A 25,933-nucleotide genomic window follows, 5' to 3' on the forward strand; every position below is an offset into this window, starting at 1 on the left:
AATATCTATGTTAAACAAGTAAGTTAGACTTAAAATTTCAAAAATATGAAAATTTAACCTAATTAAATTTTATTACAAGTTAATAATTAATTAATGACCATGCATTGACAATGTAGAATTTTTTTACATCATCAATCAATAACAAATCATAAAATATATGATTTTTAAATAGACTTTGTTAATAAATTTATTATACATAATAAAATTTGATTGAAAGATGATATAAAAAAAAATCTTTACATAGTAATGAATAATTAATTAAGTTTTCTACTTGTTATATATGTTTTTTTCATTTTTTTTTAATTTATCACTATTGAAATTGAAGTTATATTGGAAGGGTTTAACCGAAAGGTAAAGTTGAACACTCTTCAAATTCTATAAGTACTAGATAAGTTTACAAATAATTCAAAAATATTGTTAAAGGTAACTAAGTAGACAATGTGCCTATATTATCAAGGCGCATGCCTAATAAAATTAATATAAATAGTAATATATTAAAATATAAAAAATATTTTTAACATTTATTATAGTATTAATTATATCGACATGTCTGAGATTAAGGATTAACTTAAGCTTCGAAACACCTTTTGTAGGTACTTTCTTTTCCCTTATCAGACAATGTTTGTAGTTGACTCTCTCTAGGTAAGTAAAACCAAATATTATAAAGATATGAAAGATGAAAACTATGAAAATGAAGACTTATTAGATGAAAACTTAAAGCGATAAAATTAATTGTGTACTCGGTGTAGGTACAAAAGTAATGTCAATAAATACTCTCATTCCTCACATGTCTTACAAGTTTTCATATTAACTATATAAATTATTTGTATAAACTAATTATTGAGAAAAATTGAGGTATTTTTGTCCTATATAATGGTGGTAGTATTTGCAAAGCATTTTTCTATTAATTAAAATGACTTTGGAATATCTATTATAAATTTTAAATGTAAACAAAATTTCTTTTTAATTAATATTTTATTAGTAAAAAAGAATATTTAATAATAACAAAAAGAAAATGTTACATATGATAACATATAAAAAGGGTTATTATAGATATAATATACATAAATATAAATTTAGACATATAGTTATACATATGATTTTTAATGAGATTCAATGACATATATTATGTATTACAATAACTTATACTTACATATTTTTAACAATATATTAACATATATTTTATCTAGCATATGTAAAAATAGTTTTTAGTGACAAATATTATTTCACTATAGGGTGTTACTACAACATAATTTTTTTAGTGTATTAATGAAATAAATCTTTTCTCAACTTTTTAATTTATATTTTGAATATTAAAAGCAACGATACACACATGAATTATTTGCAAATTTATTGTACTGTTCTCGCTTCAGAGCTTTACAAAACTAACAACTTACATTCATCTCCTCCATAAAAGGACATTAATTATAATATAAAAGTAAGCTAATTATAAAAGGAAATGTACACTTATAATCTTCTTCTTTTTTGAAAGTAAATGTACGCTTATAATCAATAATACATACACATATCTAACTAATAATTTAAATCTGATATTACTTACTCACATAAATAATTGATATGAATTGCTCATAATATTGGTATATATACTTTTAGCTTGAGAATAAATAAACCATATAAATGAGAACAAAAAAGGGGAAAATGGGTTAGTGGATCAAATTAGATTGAGTTTTGTGCTTGATAATACAGTTGATGGCAATTCCTCACCCACCCCGCTCTCAACATGGGAGTACAATTTCGGTAATGCTACCCACCCAAAACCCTAATGGAATAAACACTTTTGAGGGGATAGTCCATGTGATTCTCCATAATCTCCATGTCAATTAAAGAAATATAAAAGGGGAAGAAAAAAACAAAATAAATAATAATCAAAACCCATTAGAATAGAAAAATTGGAAGAGAAAAAAACTAATTAAGCAAAAAAAGAAAAAAGAAAAGGGTTTAGATAAGTTAACAAGGGTACAATTAAGACCATGCATGATGTGAGGCACATTTAGGTTATAATAACTTGTGGGAAGTCCTTTTAAGAAGTGCTTATTCTACCGTAATGGAGCACCATGACATGATCTGTGGTTGAGGAATCTGAAAGCAAAGGTCGTGTGGTGTCCCTCGGAGTCCAAATGTTATCCCTCACATGCTGCAACGTCAAGAAAGGTAAAAGTTGTTGCCCTCTGCATGTTATCTCTATCTGCAATAGTAATCCATTCATTGCACATTTATTATTATTATTCCTCATTATACACATCACGTGGCTATACAGTGATATATCCACCACCACAAGAAATTAATATGCATGATGTGAAACAATAAAAAAGTAATAATATATGGAACAAAAACAACGGAATTATACAATACTTGACCTTGCCCATGGTTAATATAAACTCATGATCATAACTTTACATCAAGTGCGTGATTATAAGAAATGATGAATGTAATGTTCATTACCCTTCTTCCCATCTTTTTTCCAATTCTTTTGTACCTTTTTTATGTGCATTATTTTGACATACTAAAGACCATCATTATGTTTACTTTTCCCATATATAATCTCTCAATTCTAATATTTATATCGGTCTTTACGCGACGGCTCGCTTTAGCTCACTTTCAAGTAAAGACTCTACAATATGTTGAAACTATATATACACACACATATGTCATATTAATATTGTTTGTACTTGTAGTCATCTTCATGTAATCAAATTAATTGGTCAGAGAAATAAAAGAGAGAAACGACTGTTAAAAGTAATTTTCTTAATTACTTGACTTCACAAGGAGATATAAGTTACATCATTAATTAATTAATTAATTATACTCAAATATTTGACTTTTTTGGTATATTATTAATTTCTTCCACTAATCGTCACATCATTTAATCTTACATTTAATTCAGATGCACACGTAAGAGACCAGAAACAGCTACTAAAATTCTTGCAAATTAATTAATCACTACTAATCTAACTTTTTTTTTAGGTTGATACACTGAAATAAATTACAGATACAGTAGTGTTATACATTAAGAATATAAAGAAAAAAGCTTGATAAAATAAATATAAAATTGAAGTTATCATGACAAAAAACTTATTATGTACATGTATATTTTCTGTTTAAAAATGTAGTGAATATGAAATCAGTATGAAGTCATGCTTTGTCAGTGGCTTACGTATTGGGCCTACTTACCAACGCATATATAAGATCTTTGTAACTTCTACTTTACGCATAAGATTGATCCACATCTCCACTTTCTTTCTTTCTTTCTTTCCTGTTTCATTTTAATGTTTGAGAAAAGTAATTTTTCCTTTAAGCCAAGAGATTCCTAAATCCTTAAGCATGCACGCATATTTGGGTCAGCGGGCAATCGTGGAAATGCCCACCCAACCCACGATCTTAAAAACTGCCCTAGCTTTAATCATTATGGGGGCCCATTCAGACTTTGCTCCCAAGCCATAATCATCATCCCTTAGACTTCAGTGTTTTATATTCTATATATGCCCCCAATACTATTATTATATCATAGGATATCATATGCTAATGCTACTACTATCATAATAACAAATACTATCGCAATAAATATATCACTAATCACCCTCTATTGTTAATAAATTACAAAAAAAGTTTGAACCAAGCCCAAGAAATATATATAAACACCATAACGTACAATATAATATGATGCAATGGTGGATCCATGAAGCACGGCGAACAATAGGAAAAAGCACAATCTAGAAAGAGAAAAAAAAAACTATCATATAGTTTAATATAAAAAATATATTTAACTTGTATACTCCCCTTCGTTTCCTCCTTCGAAGGGACCTAATCACGCGTTTATATTACTAAATTTTTTCATGGCCATCATGCACGTCTCCATCACGTTGCGCCACCCAAACCCTAATGCATGCGAGCGTCAACATTACTACATGAAATAATAGCCCTTTTGATTTTTCATCATCGACTAGCTAGCTAACTATTTCTATATGTCATATAAATAAAACTAAACTGCATATGCTTTATTTAATATTATTCCACCGGTTTGAACATGGAAAACAATATCAATAAACCATTAATTAAAGTGGGGTAGTTTTTTATATATCCTTCCAATTAGTACTATTTTATAATGGTGCATGCATATCACTCACCAACTTTTATTGATATTATTTTAGGATATGCATGTATCTTCTAGGGTTTTTTTTAATATTATTTTTTATTGTATAGATGTGAAATTAATTTGTTTTGGGAGAATTTTGATTTTGAACTGGACATGACAGTACAGAGAATTAGATTAAGATTTTGTTCTTATTAGAGTTAGTATCCATATATACTGTGGTTGGTGGAAGATGCTGCCTACACATAATGGGGTTCTTTCTTTCTTTTGGTTGCATTCCATGAGAGTGCAGCACTTGACAGTTTGATGGAGCTTTTAAGCCAAATATTCCGTAGAAAAGGAGAGAAAATGGAAATGGGAAGGGCCTACATTAGCTGTGGGATATGAAGCGAAAGCGTGACGAAAGAGAGAAGGCATGCAGATAGGTATTGAGTGGTGAGAATGACAGGGTCCACGTGTGATTTTGGAAGCCCTAGGATATGATGTTTGAGTTAAATTAACAAACAAATATCTCGTAACCTTTTTGTATGAATAGAATGAGTAGTGCTGTCAACTAAGTAGGCCAAGATCATAAAGATATATCCAAGTTGAAGATGTGTTGTTTTTACATCTTAAAGTCAATGCACTCTTTATAAATTACAAAAGCAACAAGGAAAGGAAAAGGAGAAACAAATAAATTAAAATAAAGCGAGGGATACACACCTTCCACCATGAAAGACATCTTTTTGCTTTCTTGCATTCATTATTGCCTTGACTATCTATTATATCCATGTTCATATTATTCTAAAAAACAAAACGGTTTGTTTTTATCTAAACCCTTTGAATATGTTTTCCATTACGCTACATATATGTTTCTCTATACAAGCTTCACCGTATTTTTAATGCGTAAACCCAGAGAAATAAAAAGAAAAATAAATAAGAAACAAAGTGATAACTAAATATAACAATGATGTGATAAAATTAATTAAAACAAGAGAGAGAAATAAAAAGGATAAAAAAGAAAATAAATGTTTCGGTATATATATAGGTTAAATTGGAGGATCTATACACTCATTATAGACCTAATGATTGGGTGTTTAGTTCCAAATCTAAATCGTGTCAACTATGTGAGGTTTGCCGTTCCGGTCGGCATGGGAACTACATGCAAATTCCAGCTAGCCATATTCTTATTTATTTATTTTATGATGTGCAGCTAGGTCTATAAAACCGAGTAGTCTTAGGTTGACTTCTTATAACAAACAACATCAGGGAAAAAAGAAATTGAAACAAGCAGCTAGAGGGAATTGTTGCAGTGTGTCATTCATTCTATATAAACTACAACAAACTTAGATTACTCTAATGATAATGATGATTAATCAGCATATATAAAAACTTTAGTTGATGCTAGCTCTCATTCTCTCAATGGTCATCTCCTTGTATCAAGAACTAAAATATACCATATATAATATAAATATTAGTGCGTGTTTGAAATAATTATTTGTCTACTTCCTAAAATAATTTTTGAGAAAAGGTAAACGTTTTATGTATCTGAAATTAAGTTTTATTTAACATCTTCAAATTATATATATGAGCAAATATTTAGAGAGACGAAAAGAATTAGTTTTAATCATTTTTTAAATAAGCTAGCAGACGTGAATTTATTCATGTAAGCACTAGTAAAACTCAATTACATCCCTGCATCTACATATATAAATGGTTAATCTTTACCATATAGTTTTTAAATAAGAAAAAAAACACTTGTAATCATATTAATCTTAAATAATTATAAATATTTAAATTAATTTATTTCAATATATTTTTTATATCTATTAAAATTATACTGTCAAAATTAATTAACTCCTTTACGGTAACATGTTCTCACCAAATATATGCTTTCTTATCATAATAGTAAATTATGATCATTGAAGATGTATATATAAATGCAGCAATCTGTGATATTATATATTAAGGATGAGAAAGAGAATAAAATGGTGTCTTGATCTCATCTAAAGATCATGAGTTGGAAGGCAAGCATACTATATAATATATCAAAAAAATAGAAAATAAAAAACAGCAACGAGGAGGGTTGACCGAAAAAGTATAATTGCATGAAAATCTTACGAACAGAATAAAATGTCGAGTCTATGTGTCCTGCAACCTCACATGATATATCTTTTAGACAATATGGTTATGCATACCATGAACGTATATAAGATTTTGCGTATAGTGGACTACAAATTCAATTAAACAATTGGCTTTCTCAATGAAAGTTGTGATGCATGTTCGATACATTTGACACTAATGCTTCTGTTTTTTCCTGTCAGTTTGGCATGAAGACTCTATGACCATTATTCTATTTGAAACATGTACCTTGGTTTTGTTGTTTTGTGGATAACACTTTGTTGATGGCAAATACAGACAAAATACGAACTCGAGATTGAAAACCTAAAAATTATATATATTTCCTTCTCGATTTCATTTCCAAGGAACCATAACCCTCTCCATGTACAAACGAATATCATCTCGACCGCCAAAAAAACTCTTGTAAAAGGTTGGCTATAATTGAACAAAAAATTCGAATATTTTTTTAAAAGTTGTTGTAATAAAATGTAAATAGATTAAAAAAATACTGCATTAACTTGCAATAAATCATCAGCTTTAGCGACGATTTATTTATTAAAAACATTGTTAAATTAGAAAAGCTTATTTTTCAAGAAAATAATTGATGTCTCTTTTAAGTTTTTCCATAAATTTGTTAAGAAAAAACTCTTTTGACACCAAAATAAGCAAATCCCAGTGATAAAGAAAAAATGAGAGAAGATCTAAATAACTAGACCGAGATACAAATACTCCGAGAAAACTATTGGGGGGGGGGGGGGTGTTACGGGATGGAAGTGTTAAAGGCTTTTCGATTTGAGGAGGGAAATTTAAAAAATAAGAGAAGACTTAATATTCAAAGTGACTTAAATTATCATAACGATAGCAAAAAAAAGGTTCATACTTAAAAGTAGTAAAAATTTTATAATTTAAGTCAATGGAGGAACAATAATTATCCTTATAAAAGTTCATTATCTACCGACGGTGTGTCTCTACCTGAAGGAAAGAATATTGGTATGGAAGTATGTCGTAAACTTCAGGAATACAAATATAAAGAAATCAATCTTATTTCAATCTTAAAACATTAAAAAATAAAAATAAAAAGAGGGTTGCTTACCATGGAAAATGCTAGCGGAAAAAAATAAAATCAACTGGTTTATAAATGTTTCAATGGGGTTGATAAAGGGCATGCTAAAACTGAGTAAGGTATCATCAGTTAAGTGCAAATGATAAACGAGTGGGGTGAGCACCTAATCATTGTATTTACATAGATCTTAATTTTTCTCCTAGCTATAGGTCAGATCTAAGGGCATGCATGGATATTATGATGTAGGTTATATATGTGTTGCTTCGTTTTCTCTGAGGATTGAAACCTTTTTTTAGTAATTATTAGGCAACAAGTAGTAGTGGTGTTCGATGATGAAGTGTGCATGAAGTATTTTAAAGTTCTGGGTCGACACACTATAATGCGCACATTCTAATAATATCACTCAATGCATATATAGCCTCGTGCACATGTTTAATCATGAGCGTATATCATAAGTATCTGAAAGTACACCAACCCAATTCAATACTAGTTCTGTACTTTGAATCGTGTATCATTAAGTTTTGACAAAAGCTTAACATGCACAATCTCAAGAACATATGTTCAGCAAAATTATTAATACTAGGGTTATAAAGCACTACCACTTAGATGAAAATACATAGACCATATATACCTATTACTACTCGATAATCTATAAGCCCTGAGAGTCTCAGATGTAAATGAAGCAGACTAATTAATTAGTTTCCCAAATAAACTAGTTATCTACATGATCTACATTCTACACATATCTAATTAAAATCTATGTAGGTTTAGTTCTAGTGCCATAAAAGATTATCATTTTGATTTAGCAATATACTCTCTCTTTCCTACACTCGTGGAGTAACCACTTAAAGGTTACTTTCATGCAAATTAATGGTAAGTCACAGAAATCATAAACTACTCGAGCATACGCGGGTTGATTATTACGAAGAAACTGCGTGTATATATATATATATATATATATATATATATATATATATATATATTCCCACTATCTTTGTTCTTTTTAGCCAAAAGTTAAGTTTCATAGAAGGAAGCTCCTTGTTGATATTGGGGGTACTGTTTCGAATTATAATACTATATATATATAATTTTTTTCTCGATTAATTAATTAGTAATTATTGTATATCTTTAATTAAGTTTCTCCTTTTGAACAGTTTCTGTACACCTACCTAATAATACCACAATTCCCACCACCAAACACAACACACAAATAGAACCTTCTTAGGATCCTATGTGGAATGAAGCTCCATGTATATGGTCCTAGTTGGATAGACAAACACCATGATTCTAATCATGTTACCATGACACTGAATGAGTATGAGATGTAATCAAAACGGAAGTGAAAGATGATGATTTCCGAGAAACATACTTCTCACCAGCATACACTCTTTTTGAAGGATTTTAATGGAAGAAACGTATATACTTGTCCATCAGTAGATATGAAACTGCTTTGTTATGATGTATCTTTCATCTTTCTAACCCGCACTAGGTTTCTATTTTAATGTACTTTGGTACTTTTAATGAAAACGTAGTTCTATTTCCTTTTCGGACACTCCTACGTGATCCTCTATGTTAATTTTCATCTCTAGTTAATTACATGCTTATAAAAAAGCAACAAATGCGATTAGAAATGTGCATGACTTAGACAAGTACTAGGAGAGCAACGATGGAATCCCTAGCTAATTAAGAGATTATTAATTACCACAAGCACATACACACATAGATTATTAATTAATTAATTAATTAATTAATTAATTAATATAAAAAGCTAAAGAGATGGTTGAAACTTGGAAGTACCTCTGATTCGCTTTCCAGTCTGAGTTTGCTAACCAGATACTTCAATAGCAACCGAACTGTCATCCTTCCGTCTCTGAAAGTTCACAAAGTCAAAAAGAAATGATGAGTTTCGCAGCTCCAAATACGATCAAATCATGATCAAAACGACATTGATTACACACTGACAAGAAAAGTCCCTAGCTGCTCAAGAAAGAGAGAGAAGAAACAAACAAACAAACAAACAAAAAATAATTAAAATCACTTACTTAATTCTAAGGTAGTTCTTAGGTATTTGAGGCAAGAATGGTTCTTTCGCCCTGCATTGTACAAATTAAAATCAAATGAATTCAATTTCGTCACAGAAATCAATTAAACTGCACAAGCGTAACTAGCTAGTTGCATGCATAAATATATAGCTGACGAAAAAAGAGAAAAATGTACTTGAAACTAAACAAAATGTAACAAACATATATAAAACAAAACAATAGTTATTAATTTGCATTATTAATTTTTGGCTTACTGATTTTGAGAAGCTTGTAACATGAACCATATTCCGGAATGAGGTCTTCTAGGAGGATCAACAACTCGAACTGTGACATCAGAGCTTGGTCCAGCCCCAGCCACGTCATATTGATCAAATCCAGAAGAAGAAGGAAAGGGATGAAAGGGTGTTGGAAAGTAAGACCCTAAGGGAGGCCTCAAAGAGGAGTAACAAGACTGTGATGAGGAGGAAGAAGAAGAAGGAGGAGGAAGAGTGAAAGCGGAAGAGGGCATAATAGGCATAGAATTATGAGGAAATAGTGGACCAAAAGCCCAGTTCATCTCTTGATGGCCAAAGGTTGAGGAAATTGGACCACTTGCCGTAGACATGGACATGGAAGAACACGACGTCGTTTGATGCTCAAAAAACAAAGAAGAAGAAACACCAAAACTAGACCCTCCTCCTCCTCTTCCTGATGCCACCACCGGAAAAACCGCCGCCGGAATCTCCGTGCTCCGCCGCGAAGGAAGCAAGTCCAACTCCACAAGCCCTGAACCGGTTGTTGTTGTTGTTGGATCGGTTCGATCACGGTCTTGTTGCTTTGTGCTTGTCAAACCTATGCTTAATTGAAGCCAGTTATTGTTGTTGTTGTTGCTGTTATTGTTGTTTAAATTTGCTCCTTTTTCTTCTTCTTCCTTTGAGGTTGAACCACCAGCTTCAGCTTCAGCTTCCTCGTTAGTGGTGGTGTTGTGTCTCGATGATTCTTCAGGCTCAGCCATCATGTGCCTCCTCACCACAAAATCAGATCCTAGTAAGCAATTGTAGCCTCCTTCAACTTCAACTTGGTTCATAGCACCACTCGTTGTTGTGTTACCGTAAATAACATAATCACCACCACCACTACTCCTATTTTGTTTCCCGTTTTGAGAAGGAACCATGGTCATATTGGACTCACCCCACAAACCAAACCAAACCCGATGATGATGTAGTAGCTGGACACGTGTCTGATCTCAACACAAGCCATAAGAAGATTGAGAAGAAGAGGAGAAACGGTTTGGAATCTGGGGTTTATATTGTGAAAAAGGTTTTGGAGTAGGAATTGCATAGTGGTTTTCCATCATCGATATCATGATCAATAAGGAAGAGAGTTAATAGTAACAAGAAAGCCATCAACTATGCAAATAATAATAATTCTCAGAAGCAGGTGCTGCAGCAGCCACAACAAAGGGAACTAAATAATTCTTTCTTGCAAATCTCACTTTCCATTAATTCTCTTTGTTTGGAAGCTTGTGGGATAGAACTGTTTGCAGAAGCTATGAGGGAATGGAAAAAGAGAAAGAAAGAGAGAGAAAGAACACGAGAGATGGTGGTCTCTCTGTCAGTTGAATAAATAATTTATTTTATTATATTTTATATTTACATACATGTCTTTCAACATTATTCTAATGAGAGTTTATATATGTACAATGTCATTTGATAATTTTCTTAAACTTATAACAAGGATGACTATGTCATTAAAAAAATATATTACGTGCTCAAGATCATTATGTTGATAATGCGTTAATTAATCGAATATGAAGTAGCTTTGTTATCATGAAATTTTATAAAATGATGATCGTATAAAAATTATTCTCATGTAAGAATGACGTAATTAATTAAGTAGTTATGTGTTTAAGCATCGATTATTTTTAATTTTAGCAAAATCGAGAAATATGATTACTTTCTGGCCTTTTTTAAGAAAAAATAATAATTAATGTCTATTAATTGGTGTGTAATTTAATATGGGGGTGGACAAAGAGAAGGGTCCTGCCAGCAAACAGTTTTGGGCCATGTTCCGAGGAGAAAATGACTGCAAAGGGTCTCACCCTTTTTGTTATGTCCCTAAAAGTTCCTTTTTAGCCCTAATGACCTTCTGGTCGGTCACCCTAATTATTAACGATTAATTCCTGATAATAATTTGATAGCCAAAAATACTAGTAAAAGATTAATTATTAGACTAATTTTGTTTTTTGTAAATATATATCTCGAGTTATCTATCAGGCTAATTTTTTCAACTGTGGCAACTTTTAAAGATAAGTACTTGATAAATGGCTTGTTCTTCTCTCTTTTGAAAAAATATTCGTTCGTTGTCCTCTTCTGGTATATTTTTGCATGTTCATATTTTGAACTTTTTTGGTTTATATATTCAAGGTGATCCTGATCAATGGACTTATTCTGAACATTCAACTGCATGCTTTTGGAATAATGCAACTTTTGAAAATGTTGTTGTCAAAAGTTCACTTTTACAGTGACTCTTATTACAAGTTTTCGAAGAAGTAACTCTAAAGGTATAGTTTTAAAAAGAGTGGCATGGCAGCAATACAAAACTTAATTAGCCCACATATATTATTATTTCAGCTTCATATTGCCCATCCTTGTATATAATTAAAAATATGTGACACACAGGGTGCAGGAGATCATATTGTAATGAATCTGATCAGTGATCATGCAAAATGGTTACACAAAATCGTTGTTTAAAGAAAAAGGTATATTGAAATACTAAAAAGTTCAAATTAAATAATGAAGCAGCAGAGAGATCAAACAAAGTGCAGTTTTTTGGGTATTTTGTTGTTATGTGTGTTTTTTTTGGTTTTGCACTGGGAATTGGGGGAGGACATGGAGAGAGGAATATAACTAATTTAAGTGGGAGGGCATGATGACCTACCTGTCAAGAATGGCATAAAATAGAAAGACATATAATAAACAAGGGCAAAGGACACATTGGACACAAGTCATTAATTCATTATTAAGAGGCAATTATAAAGAAATAAATAGAATAGGAGTTTCATTTTGGGCATGCATGATGATGATGGTGTCTCCACACAACCCGAGAATCGAAACACTGCGACGTGGGCTTTTATTGTAAGACATTCGTTGCTAAAGCCATGTGCCTCCCACCCTCCTTGCATCTACTTGTACGGTATCTCTCTCTCTTAATTTGTGTGATTTTTTATACTATTTCTTGTGTTCCTTGGGAATGGCTTATCAGGACCAATATCAGTGTAGAGGCTCTTCAAAATCAATCTTCCATTATGAAGAATGGTCATCATACTCTCATATATAATGTTAAATTCTACTTACATCCACAAAAATTAATTATTGATATAATGATTTAAAAAGATAGACCTTCGGTTATTAGTGAAATTTGACATACTTGTTCAATAAGTACTTTGATTGGTTAGTTAAATTTTTCGACAAAAAGTTATTTATTAAAAAAGTCCTGATGTTAATAACTTCTTTGAGACTCAACTCACCTATTTTTTTTTTTATTAAAACAAATTAGAAAACTATGGTCAAGTAGATATTTAAAGATGAAGAAGGAGCTTGGCTGACCCTTGCTGAAAAGCTGGCCATTTCTTTCCAGCCCATCTAACATGCTCTCCCTCTCTAAAGCAAAACAGCTTTATTTCGAAAGAGGGTTGAGGGGTCAATCAACCAAATTCCCTCGCTTAAAATATGCCTAAATTTTTTACAAAGTCTTTGACATGCCGGGCCAATTCCAACTCTTAGAACATTTGGACAAATTCTTAATATATAAGGATTTCCTAATAAACCTTACACATAAGTGTAGCACTAATCTAAGTCTATCATCCATTAATTAAAAAAATTGGGAAAGTTGGATATTTTTCAAATTTGGGGGTCTGTTTTGCACCTCCGGATCGGAATGGAATTGAATCTTCATCATGATTACTTTCATTTTCTATGTGATGCTTGTGTGAAATGCTGTAACCTCATTTTTTCTATAAAGAAAAAAGTGTTTGCCAAATGGAGAAAATAAGATATAATGTGTCATGCGCTTATAAAGGCAGCAACCAAAAGGGATGAGAAGCGTGACCTCTTGTGGCAGTGCATGGATTGGAATCAAAGGGACACTTGTTGATGATGGCGATATGTTTCTACCCTAAAATTTCACCCTCAAGATACTTACATATGTGCATCATGTGTAATTTAATTTCAGTGGAAATTAAATAAATAGACATAGACAACGCCCCTATTATTAATGTAACTTTTATTTTATTTAAAATACTCAAACCTAACAGTGCGTAAGAGTTTTTATATACACAAGAGTTTTACACTATAAAATATATAGCGTGTGAGTATCATTTGAATTATAAAAACAAAAAGGAAAGACGAGGATCTCCACTTTATCACCTGAAATTCTTCATAGTAATCATAAGAGTATATTTCACAAGCACACAAATCTTAATATATATCTTTAAGTGTGGACAAACTAAGTTAGACGTAAGTAGTTAATTTAAAATAATAATATAGTTGCAACCAATGAGGAGTTTATGGGTAAAAAAGTTGGCGCTGAAAACAACTTCAGATTAGGAGTTTGTCTTTTTGTGTTTTCTCCCTTATGCCTTTTTCCATCTTCCTTTCCCCATTTTTCATGATGAGTTTCTTCCATCTGTCACTTTTTCCAAATTACTAACCCTGGCTTCAACACATATTTGAATTATTTATTAACCATATATGAATTATGTAACGTCGGAGGAATTGAGAGAAGAAAAAAATTGTAGGAATGAATATGAATATCGTTGTGAGTATACGTAATAATCATGCATGGGATGGTGGCATGACTTTTAGTAATTGTAAGAGATTCCATGGGCTATGGTATGTGATATTTGATTTAGCACGGTACTATGGGAAGGGGACCAAAACAATGATAGCGTTTGCAATGTACATGTTCCCATTAGAGAAAGTGGGTTAGCTAGAGCTATGGTGTCTTTTTCCCACTTCGATAGATGAGTGGACAATTGAAGAGAGACAAGTTTCACTGTGTGTATATATATATATTTTATAATTTATATGCACAAAAAGAATTATGGCCTTTAATATCGTCATGATGCCATCATCAATACGACCATCATCACCAAACAAAAACCATCCATCCACACAAGAGAGTGAGTGAGGCCCAATTTAACACAACCATTGCTACATGACTAGTTCATTAGCCTCTTTGCAAAATTTTAACCTATAGTGTGATTGGCATTGACTATTATTGACTTTTGAGAAAAACGAAGAGAGTGTGTTAGTGTGTTTGCATGTGCATGTGTTATAATGAGTGGCGATGTCAGGCCATGCATGTGAGAGTGTGGGGGATAACTGTAAGTTGAGGAAACCGAGAGGGAAAAAAGAGAATATTGCATGGCTTATGGGGGTTTAAATTTGTCAGATTCGTGTGCACGGTCCACTTTTGGGCTTTAAGATAGGAGTGCCATGTGATATCGTAATTTATAGCCTAGTACTTTCAATCCACTAACGTTTCCTTTGGTCAACAAATGCTTCAAATTTGAAATATACTATACAACTTATTATTACATGCATGATTTAGTACATGAATACAAAGGCCTCGCCTAATAAGAATGTTGTTGAATGGGGTGTCACCACATTTTCTCCTAAATATTATACCTTTTTCTCATCACTATGTACACTCGTATGTATTTGAATTTGCCAAACTAAAAGGAAAACACTTTACCCTCAATCATCATGATCAGTAAAAACGAACTGCACTTTTTTTTAATTATTAAAATTTAATTAGAATCTATCACCAGCTTTGAAAAGACATTTTTTTTAAAAAATAATTATTTAATAACACTTCTTTTTGTGTATGAACATAGTTCACACACTATAATTATTATTTTAAAAATTTTATTTACAGAATTTTTTAATTGGTTGATTATATAAAATATTCATATTGTCAATATATGAAAATTAAAGTCTTATTACATTATAATTATTATTATCATTTGCCTTCCGTATCATGTTAGGCTTCGTTTGGTTTGGCGGAAAGTTGAGGAAAAAAAAAAGTCAATGAGAGACAAATTAGCACGTATATACAATTTTTTCCATCATTTCATTTTGATGAAAGGTACTTAGGAAAGAAATAAAAGTCTTAGTGTGAGTCGCATAAAAAGGTTGCCCCACCTCTCTTTTAATAAATATATTACTTTTAAATGAGGTAGTTAAAAAATTTATGAAAAGATAAATAAAAAAATAATTAAAATTATATTAAAAAGTGAGAATATCACTTATTTTTAGATATTTTTTTAAATACTAAAACTACATACGATTGTTAGAAGGAGTAAAAATCTTAAAACTAACTATAATTAAAAAATGAATGATAATAATAACCTATCTCCAAAATATTTTTTTTACTAAAATAATAATATATTACCATAGCTCATTTTTATTAAGGATTTCTTTTTTATTGTTTCGTGAATATTTTTCTACCATTTTCTACAACCAAATTAAAAGAAATAAGATCTCCTGCCAAACAACATTAAAAAAAGTATTTAACTTTCAATTTTTCTTTTTTAATTTCTTTCCAAAAGCAAAGGGTTGACAAGCCATTAGTGCGGGGAAATGACTATAGAGTTGATAGGAATTTTTAAATATCTACCACGTGTAAATTCATAAGATAATTAAATATTTATTTTATATATTTAATATTTATAATAAATAAATATTTTAAACATGAATAATTATATTTATAATACAATTATTTTAACATATAATTTATTTATAATAAATAAATAATATTATGATATAAGATTAATTTTTACTAGTGATAGTTTCTTTTAAAATAATGTTAAAAAAAATAGATATTAAAATAAAATAACATATTAATGATACACTATATATGTTAAAGAAATTAGTTAAAACCTTTTTAAAAAAACACTAAAATCACTATTAACGAAAAACAAATCATAAAAGCAATCTCATTTAAGATAATTAATATATTTATATATAGAAAATTTAACTTTTTTTGGTTACGAAAGAGCTAGCTTTTACATTAAGTTTAAAAATTGGAAAGTAAGCTAAAAAGTAAGAGATATATTTAGGAAAACTTTTCTATAACTATTAGTATGTAGGAAACTTTTTATGATGATTAAAATAATTTTTTTATGTCGATTTGAACCTATCATAGATACAAATGGTATAAAAAGTTTTTTTTTGTTAATAATAAAAACAAATGATATAAAGAGTCTTGTTTTAGGATTGATCACTACTTTTTCGCCAATACCTCGTCTTCTACGTCCTGCTTGACCTGAAGTATTATCTCAACACCTTCTATTGTTGCTAATTTCTTCACTATGATCACTTTGATGACATCCTTTTCATGTTGTCAGTCATGTCATATGTGAGGTGAAGGAAAACACAATATCAACAAAAAATATAAGAATAATAATAAAATTAACAGAGAAAAAGTAATTAATCTAGATATGCGAGAAAAATATGACAAAAAGGAGGGAAAGAAAATAGAGAGCCAAAATCTAAATTTAGTGTTGAAAAACACAAATTACATTTTCTAGAGCACTATATAATTTTTTAAAACACTTATTTATGATAGTTGTTATTTTAACCATCATAAAAAGTATTTGTTATATATGTTGGTTGTTTTTTAATTGACATAAAAATTTTACATTATTTATAAAAATGTCACCATTTTTTCTTATATCAATTACCTATCTAACAATTATAAAAAAATTACATTATTTACAAAAATACTATTGTATAATTTTTAATTTTTTATATTACAAATGAATTGATCCGTCTTTAAAAAGTTATTACAAAATCATTATTATGCACCACGATAACAAATATAAAAAAAAATGGTTAAATTTTTTATAAATTAAAATTAATTTATGTATTAATTAAAAACAAAGTTTTAATTTATATTAAAGTTAATTTAAACTTATAAAAAAATAATTTAATTATTTTCTATTAAAAGTGTTTGAAAGTTTATCCGCACATACAATTAGGATTTAGTATAAAAAAGAATTGGTATCACTTTGGTCTCTTTGGCAATTCAATTTTTTGCATTTAATTTTATAATTTAATAAACCTGAAATTTAAATGTGACGATATGACTTTCTAATGTTATAGTTGGTAAATATGACAGGACTGCATAGTCTCAAATTTATGTGCTTCAACTGTAGAGTTACATTAGTTCCGAGTGAAGCCAGGGAAGTCTAACTTGGGAACTGAATACAAACAAATGAAATTGAGAAACTCTGCCCACACCTGTAACATATTTCTACTGTATACAACAAACATCCACAACTTTCTTGTATTCCCTTCAAATACTTTTTTGGGAAATGCTACTCGATCGGACATACCTTTTCTGTCACAGTATTTTGTAATTTGTACTACTGTTTATTTATAAATTTTATTACCTGTACAAGATCATCAATTATTTTAATATTCTTTGAGAACAATGATATTAGAAAAATTATACAACTTAAGTCTTTTGTCCGATAACTGTGAGGTCTATCATGAGATATATAAGGTTGATTCCGGTACTTTCAAATCGATTTTAAACAGTATATCAATAAAATGTTTAACTAAACATAATCTTTTAAATTTAAATTAATCTTTAATTATGTTAATGAAAAATATATTAAAAAATATATAAAAAATGTGGAGATAGATATTATGGATGGGCATGATGTATATTCTTTGCTTTTTACTGTGGGTCTTGGGAACACGGAAGTTAGAAAAATGATGATTGCTAGTCTAATCACCCTACATAGGATAGGTTTGAAAGTGAGAAAATAGATATGTTATATATAGGGCATGTCTGCAAGAGAAGAATGCAAATTACAGACCGTATTGTCATCAGCATCACCATGCATGCATATTGCATATTGCATATTGCTTATATACAATTGATTAATGGATGGACATTGCTTCCTAGTCAGTCATGGAAGTAAAGATTCTTCATCTTTTATAGAAAACCATTATTTCCCTATACACTGCCCAGCGTAGCTTCTAAGCTCAGCAAATAAAAGCTACGTGCAAGACACTTCTAAATCAAACAAAACATTTTCTTTTTTATTAATGTTTGATATCCAAATGCACCATGCCTCAATATTATTGGGAATAAGGAACTACATGAAAACATTCTTTTTATAAACATAACTTTATTAATAAAAGAGTACAAGGGTCCTCTAACCTTGATTCAACAAATTCTTAGACCATATCAGTGGAATAAAAAGAGACAAATTAAAATATTAAAACACCAACCAGAAATGGAGTATTTAACGCTATATAATCTAACCTTTGTGAAGTATAAATTAAGGAACATGTCTTATAATGATGTTATTTATGTAAATATCCATCGATCTTTATGATGATTAATTTTTTAAAGAATATAACCGACTATTTCAAATAAAATCTCTTCTTTTAACTATATTTTTTTCTTTCACAAAATTTCAATCGGAGATATGTTAAAGGAATGTCTATACATTTTGTCAAAATAAAGGATCATATATTAGATAAATAATGTGTTTGGATAATACTCAATAATCATCTCTATCTTACAAAATCATGGTATATTATTACAACAAAAAAAAGCAAAAATAATTATTTATTGTTTTATTTTGTGTGTAAAATAATTAATTATTTTTACCATAAGTCAATTAAAACACACTATAGTAAAAAAACAATTGTACTAATTAGAATTTAGCTTTTTACTTTTCTTGATTATAATAATTATTAAAAGAAAAGCTGTAAAATGGTAGCATGTGGCATGAGTAAAAATATTCTGTGGCATTCTCTTTTCTTTGTCAAATATCTGTGCAGGAGGCTACAGTAGTAACACCAACACAAACATGGTCTCTCTCTTTTGTGTAATCGTGTGACAGGGACTAGTCTGCAAGGGAAAGGTAGCTATGGCTGTGGCTGTTGAATGTTTATATCCAAAAACAAGCATTAAAATTTGAGGGAGAAAGAGATGGGTTTTGTAGTATTAGCATGGTCTTCATCCCATTTGTATTGGGTCCTGGAATGTGTGGGCTGCTCATTTACTCATCTCCATGCTGAAAAGGGGGCCAACTTTCTATAAATTCCTCCTTTCGGCTTACCACTTTCTATTGCATGTCCCCTTTCAATACCCTCTTTCATCACTTCAAGAATATTCTATCTTCCACCTTTTCTTTTTTATTATGTCACTAAATCATGTATCCAACCAAGATGTAAATAACTTTTATACTATCATTGTTGGGAGAAATCAAATTTCCTTCATGCACATCAAGATCAATGTATTTATAGAAACATTTTTAATAGGGGAGGGTTCAAACAATACTGGTGTAACTTTTACTAAGTGTTATACTGTTCAATAACTTTATATTAAATGTGAATTTTGTAAATCCAACTGTTAGATGAAAAGTTCATATCTCTTAGATCATATATGTCAAATTTTGTTAAAATTGAATAACAACTTGAAGGTAATCAAAGTGTTCATATTTTAGTATATTTTAAAATGTATATATTACGTCAATTTTGTTTTATGAGAATGAAGTATCAAATCATCTTAGATTAATATAAAATTTGATATATATGATCTAAGAGATATAAACTTTCAATCTAACGGTTGAATTTACAAAATTCACATTTAATATAAAGTTATTGAGCAGTGTAACACTTAGTTAAAGTTACACCAGTGTCGTTTGAACCCTCCTCTTTCTAATATGTATTCATTCTCTCAATTCACATTATAAGTTTTTTTTTTTTATAAATTAGAGAAACTCTCATAACAAAAATATCTCCTATATAGAGTTGTTTCTCAATGGGTGATGAGTTCCTCTAGATAGTGCTCCCTTCTCGGTAATGAGTCCCTGTCATTATTAGACCCTTTTATAATAGATGGAATAATCATCTATTAATAATTGAAAAAAAAATTGAATTGATTTTCTAACTATTAATTATTTAATCACAAATCATTATATATAATATATTTTGGTACATGAAAATTCTCATGTCATTTAAAAGTTGAAATCAAGAATAAATTATAAGTACTTTATCTTAATTCTTAACTTACTAGGCATATTTTTAAGAATAAAATACATTAAAACAAATAATGCCTTATATGAAATGATCTCATTCATCAAACTATGATAAAATTCGTATAGTGATCATCTTAATAAAACTCATACTGATATTAAATTATAGTTAACATTACTTGAAAATTAAACTCTTAATCATATATGTAATTTGTTAAATATTACTGCTACTATTTCTCATCTTTCAAAGCAATAGGGACCAAAACACCTAAAAACACGATGTCTAAATGTCTAATTAATTAATGCCTAGTACTGCTTAACCCTTACTCAGTTTTTTAACTTTGCAATTTTATTCAAAACCTCTACACCATTTATGATAGTAACCGGAACCACATCGAAGTGGCTTCCAACTTGTGTTTAAATTGGAATTGAATAGAGAATTGAGAAATATAAAAGTCAAATCAAGTTGCTTAGACAAAGTGAATGAATAGAGAGAGGGAGTGCACGCATAACAATTTGTATATATGGTGGATGCTGCCACAGAACTCTGCTCTAACTAGAATTGTTCTGTATTGCAGGCCACGCTTGCTGAATTTTATCCATGCACAAATATATAGGCATTTACGAATATTGCAGAACCAAGATGCATTGCCAATTTGCCATATATATAATATTTAATTCCTAATTAAGCAAACATATATAAGGACTTGCCCCTTTAATTTGCATGTCACCAAACCCTAAATATTCCCTTCTTTTTTGCTGTTTAATGTTCATTTTTTCCCTCCTTTTATTTTGCAAATGCTAACTAATGGCGTAATTACGACACTGTTTAAGAATCAATTTGGCAATGTTAACTAGTTTTCTAAAAACAATGGTTAATAATTAAAAAATGAAAATATCTTATTCAAAGTATTTTTTTAATTAATATATTTTTACCATAATCTTCAATCCACCTTAAATAATTTCTAATGAAAACTTACTTTTTATACTACCATGCCAGTTTCATTCTTCTTTAATAGTGATTTACATTGTATTTTATCGAAATAAAAGTGGAGAGGGAAATTTTAGTTCCTCTCCATCTTATTTTAGCCCTCTCTAATATTTAGGAGCTTTAATAGAGAAGAGAGATTTAAAAATATTTTAAATATAATTTATAAAATATCTTTACGTATATCTTTTAGTTTAAAATTATAATATTATAAAAATAGATTAATTTTTAAAATGTTTTATATTTTTTATAAATCAAATAAGAAAAGTGGTATCTCTTTCCTTTATCATTAAAATTCTTCCTTTAAATTAGACAATCTCTTAAAGTTTTTATACACAAATTAGTAAACATAATAAAATTTTCTTTTTTCTTTTAAGCAAATTTTGGTGTCTCCTATTATATCATATTTATTTTTACCTCCATAATAAAAGATATTAGCATTTTTTTTTATAAATGGGCTTAGAAGTACAAACAGCTATTAATGTATAAATGATTACTAGCTAAAGTTAATAGGATGCAAGAGTTTAGTTAAAAAAATTATCTTGAACATTAAAAATTAATCATAAATTAAAAAAAAAAACTTAAAAACGAAAATTAAATCAAACGTATTCATCACTATCAACCAGAAGCGTCATTAAGTTCACTTGATTAGTAGAATTGGTTCGAAAAAATTTGATGATGATCAAATTTATTTTGACCCGCTTCCAATTTCTATTGGTCTGAAATGGGAGGACTTTTAATGGGCAGGCCAGGCCGTCAGATTAATTTATTTTTGCATAATATATAATTTGTTTAATTGATAAAATTATAAATAATAAATTTAATAGTACACATGTGTTGTCAATGACTATTTTAAAGATAATATTTTTTATTTTATCTCATTTTTTTACTTTGTTATTTTATGAGATAAAATAAAAAATATAATTTAAATTAAATATTATTAAATATTTAATTATCTAAAATCATGTTTCGCAAGTAGATTAATTATTGATTGTCGATTTTAAAACACCAAATAAATTATATTTATAGACTAAAATTATAATTAATGTTATAATTTTAATGATTGACAAAAAAAAGAATTGATTGAAATTACAGATTGAATGATCAATTTAACTTTATTTTGTATCTTAAAAAATAAAAATAGATTTAACTTAACCTTTTAAAATAAAAAGTAAAAACTATTCCTTTTCATAATACATGTCACATCTCTAATAATTAAATTTTATTTATTTATTTTATTCATGAGAATAATAAAATTTAAAATTAAGATGTGACGTATTTTACTCAAATTTCAGCTGTATGTCCACCTTTAATAATGAATAAATAAGTATATAATAATTAGATGTCCATTTTTCCCTTCCCACGTGTGGTGACATCTAATTAAATATAAGTGGATATGGTGTATACATAAATTTTTGTTGATTTTTGAGGCAAAAATATGGAATGGGCCCATCCCATCCCATCCGTGGATAGTGGATACAGATATAAATATAAACTATAATAGGTTGTTGATATCTAAAGCCAAAACTGAGCTTTAGGTTGAGTGGTGTCCAAGGGATTACTATCTCCAATCCCAGTCATGAATTTTACAAGTTAACCAGTTCCAACCCATGTAATGTCAAATCTACAAAACCCTTTATTCAGAAAGTGACTCATCAATACCCTTTATTACTCTTAATTTGTTTGCTAAGAACATTTGTATTAGTAATCATAAAAAGAATAGCAACAACTTTTCTAGGCAAATGGGGATACCATCACCCATTCACCCATAATATACTTTATGATTTTTTTAAGGATTAATTGTTTTCTGTATGAATCATGCAACATGAGGTTAAACACTGATGTTGTTAACGAATTTCATTGGCAACAAATTGACACGTGTTTGAAATTTGAATACAAGTTTTCTGTCTTATTTAGAGCCTCATTTTGTATGTAAATCTTTTAAACATGATGAAGATATAACTAATACATGTTTGACAAATTATTTTGAATTATGTCACTGCCACCGAGAAAAGGAAAAAAAGGTGAAGTAATTTCTTAACTCTATCTTCACATGAAAGCGATTCTAAGTTGAAATCATGAAATATTGTACAGAGAGCAGATGAATTGAGACCATACCCGTCGATCATTGCTGTACCAATCGCACTCAGCAACTTCATTTAATCATGGAAAATAAATCCCAACCCAACATTTTAAATTACATCTCCTTCAAAATTTCCGAGATCAGATGAGGTATCCACAAATTTATGCTCAATTTGGATCAGGAAGAAAAGGTGAAACCAAGAAAATAAAAGAGAGAAAGAAAAAAGAGGAAAAAGAATAAAATAACTTTTTAAGGTTATTTGGTAAGAGAGAGTGAAAGAAAAAAATGTAATATAAATAAGGGTATTTATGATTTTATATTTTAGACTCCTTTTTGTCCAAATCGAAAAGAAGACGGATGTATATGGAACTAAGTGGTTATATTTTCTTCCTTCTTTTAGAGAGAAATTATTACATGGCCGGAAACAACGTGGTCGAGGTCAATTTCTATATAACATAATTATATTATTTCACATAGAGAATAATCGGATATAAAATGAGTATTTATAATAAAGGGACATGTCTTTGAATCACTACTTTAGATTCATGCATTTATTGGTAGATACTTCAATTTTTTACCTCCCATGTAATTTTAGTTAAATGAAAAAAAAAAAAAAAGCATATACTGCCTCGTCACTCGAATAAATCTTATTTTTAGGTAGACCCGAATTTTCCCCTTCTGTATAACATATGGAAACAGATCACAATAACTGTCGTTATGCATTAAAGTAGAGTCAAATTTTTGGAACTACTCTGATTAAATTAATGAAAAATGGTCAATCTTTAGTAGAGAAAAGTATCCTCAAAATTGAAATTTTTACTTTACCCGGGAATATTATGCTTTGATACATATCGCACACACAAGTTATGGAATCCACCTATGAGGTTCACTCTGTACATGACAAGGTTGAGTCCATGCTAAATACCAAAAACCTTAACAAACTACATATAGTAGATGATAATGCTATTCATGTTTTGGAGAATACAAAAAACTACAAAACACAAGTCTTGCTTACAAATAAGGCATGGCGTGATTAGTAAATAAATTTATTTATCAAGTATATAGTCAAGACTACGATCTCTATTTTTGTATAAAAAATATTCGTTGAAATATAACACTTTTTTAAATGAATCTCACTATTTTAAATGATTAGTTCATAGCTTTTGATTAAAGAAAGTACCATGGTTATAAAAATTTAAAAAAAAGAAAAAAAAAGATAAGGCTTGCTTGAAAACAAGCTAAATACTAAGGTCAGTTCAGAAACTAACTGTTCAATGCTAAGTTTCATATGCTATGAGTTAGGTTTCACTTCCCTTTCTGGTTTCTACATGGTGAGGACCACCATGTCAAGTAATTATTAATTAAATCAATCAGCTAGCAACTACATGATGTGGCGTGGCCTCGAGCATAGGTAAGACAATAGAGCTGTATTCATGAATGTTGTTGTATTGTATTGTATGGTCCATTGTAGGCAGAGACACCTGGAAATTTTAAGATTGTGTTCTCAGACATCATCAATTGGCTATAGCACTGTAAATAAAACATTTCAGGATACAAGTATCTTTAGCTAAGCTTAAAATTAAATTATGTGGGGGCATAAAGAAAATTATTTTTGGGAACATATGAGGCTAAGAGGTTTCTGAAGTAGGATTTTGGACTCTTTAAGTGCATAATTTAACAATCAACAGCACTCATAATCAAGGAAAAGGTAATTGCAATTTGCATCATAGTACCTTAGTTGGTACCACAAAATCAAAGCCAAAACCCACTCACGAGTCGTTTTCCACTGCTGCTGCTACACACTGGAAAAAAAATTTGTGTTCTTTCCACAAACATCTCTTTCATGCACCAAAATTGGTTACGTTGAACTTTGTTATTCGACTTTGAAAACATGTTCTATTATAGTTGTATAGCATCTGTTTTATTTGAAAGCGAAAACCAGGTAGCAGTAGCAATTGCATGCTTGGTGCTAGAGAAAAAGAGGGGAATTGCTGGCATAGATATTGATCCTTTTATCAAATCAATGGCACGCTACACCGTTTTGCAGAGCAAATTTGTCAAAATTAATAGATGCTAGCTAGCTAGGGATAACCAACAACTACTCAATAAGCATTATCGGTGGTAGATTGGAATCACAAAGAAATTCATTTGTCTATAATTTATTTAATTCATAAAGGTAATTCAATTATTCAAACATCAATTCTTAGAATCAGATTGGATGGTTTACATATTTAAATGGACAGATAACAGTTCATCTTCTCTTGTTTTCAAATCTAATAGACCATCTAATTAATACTCAATGGAAAAAATTAGTTTAAACATTTTTTTTCATATTTGGATTTGTTTTAAATTTATTGAAAAATTTAGAATAGTTCTTATATTTTTATTTTAATATTTATTTAGAATAGATTGAATTTTAAAATGCAACTATTATTTTTTAAAATAATATTTTAAAATTTCTTTAAAGTGAATTAATTAAACTAAACACATTTAAATTTGAAC

General features: G+C 29.4%; 1 protein-coding gene across 2 annotated transcripts; it reads right to left on the minus strand.

The window, feature by feature from the left end:
* Positions 1–1,570: 1,570 nt before the first annotated feature.
* Positions 1,571–10,947, minus strand: LOC109802922 (RING finger protein). Of its 2 annotated transcripts, XM_083073142.1 has the most exons (5): positions 9,571–10,947; positions 9,317–9,367; positions 9,072–9,144; positions 3,193–3,274; positions 2,085–2,206 (listed from the first exon to the last, which is right to left on the minus strand). In XM_083073142.1, the coding sequence occupies exons 1-4, from the start codon at positions 10,473–10,475 to the stop codon at positions 3,221–3,223; spliced, it is 1,083 nt and encodes a 360-aa protein (XP_082929268.1). In that variant the 5' UTR covers positions 10,476–10,947; the 3' UTR covers positions 2,085–2,206; positions 3,193–3,220. The 2 variants fall into 2 exon arrangements, with proteins under 2 accessions (XP_020219926.2, XP_082929268.1); XM_020364337.3 differs by lacking the exon at positions 3,193–3,274 and having other exon boundaries at positions 1,571–2,206; positions 9,571–10,929.
* Positions 10,948–25,933: the final 14,986 nt, after the last annotated feature.

This window comes from Cajanus cajan, chromosome 4 (assembly GCF_000230855.2).
Source record: "Cajanus cajan strain Asha chromosome 4, NIPB_CcT2T_4, whole genome shotgun sequence".
Classification (NCBI taxonomy): Eukaryota; Viridiplantae; Streptophyta; class Magnoliopsida; order Fabales; family Fabaceae; genus Cajanus; species Cajanus cajan.

Excerpts from the sequence above, each read along its gene's own strand:
- LOC109802922 (XM_020364337.3), bottom strand. The coding sequence starts at position 10,475 with ATGACCATGGTTCCTTCTCAAAACGGGAAACAAAATAGGAGTAGTGGT. Across the intron at positions 9,145-9,316 it reads AAGAACTACCTTAGAATTAA|AGACGGAAGGATGACAGTTC; the intron begins GTAAGTGATTTT and ends GTGAACTTTCAG. Across the intron at positions 2,207-9,071 it reads GACTGGAAAGCGAATCAGAG|ATAGAGATAACATGCAGAGG; the intron begins GTACTTCCAAGT and ends TTACTATTGCAG.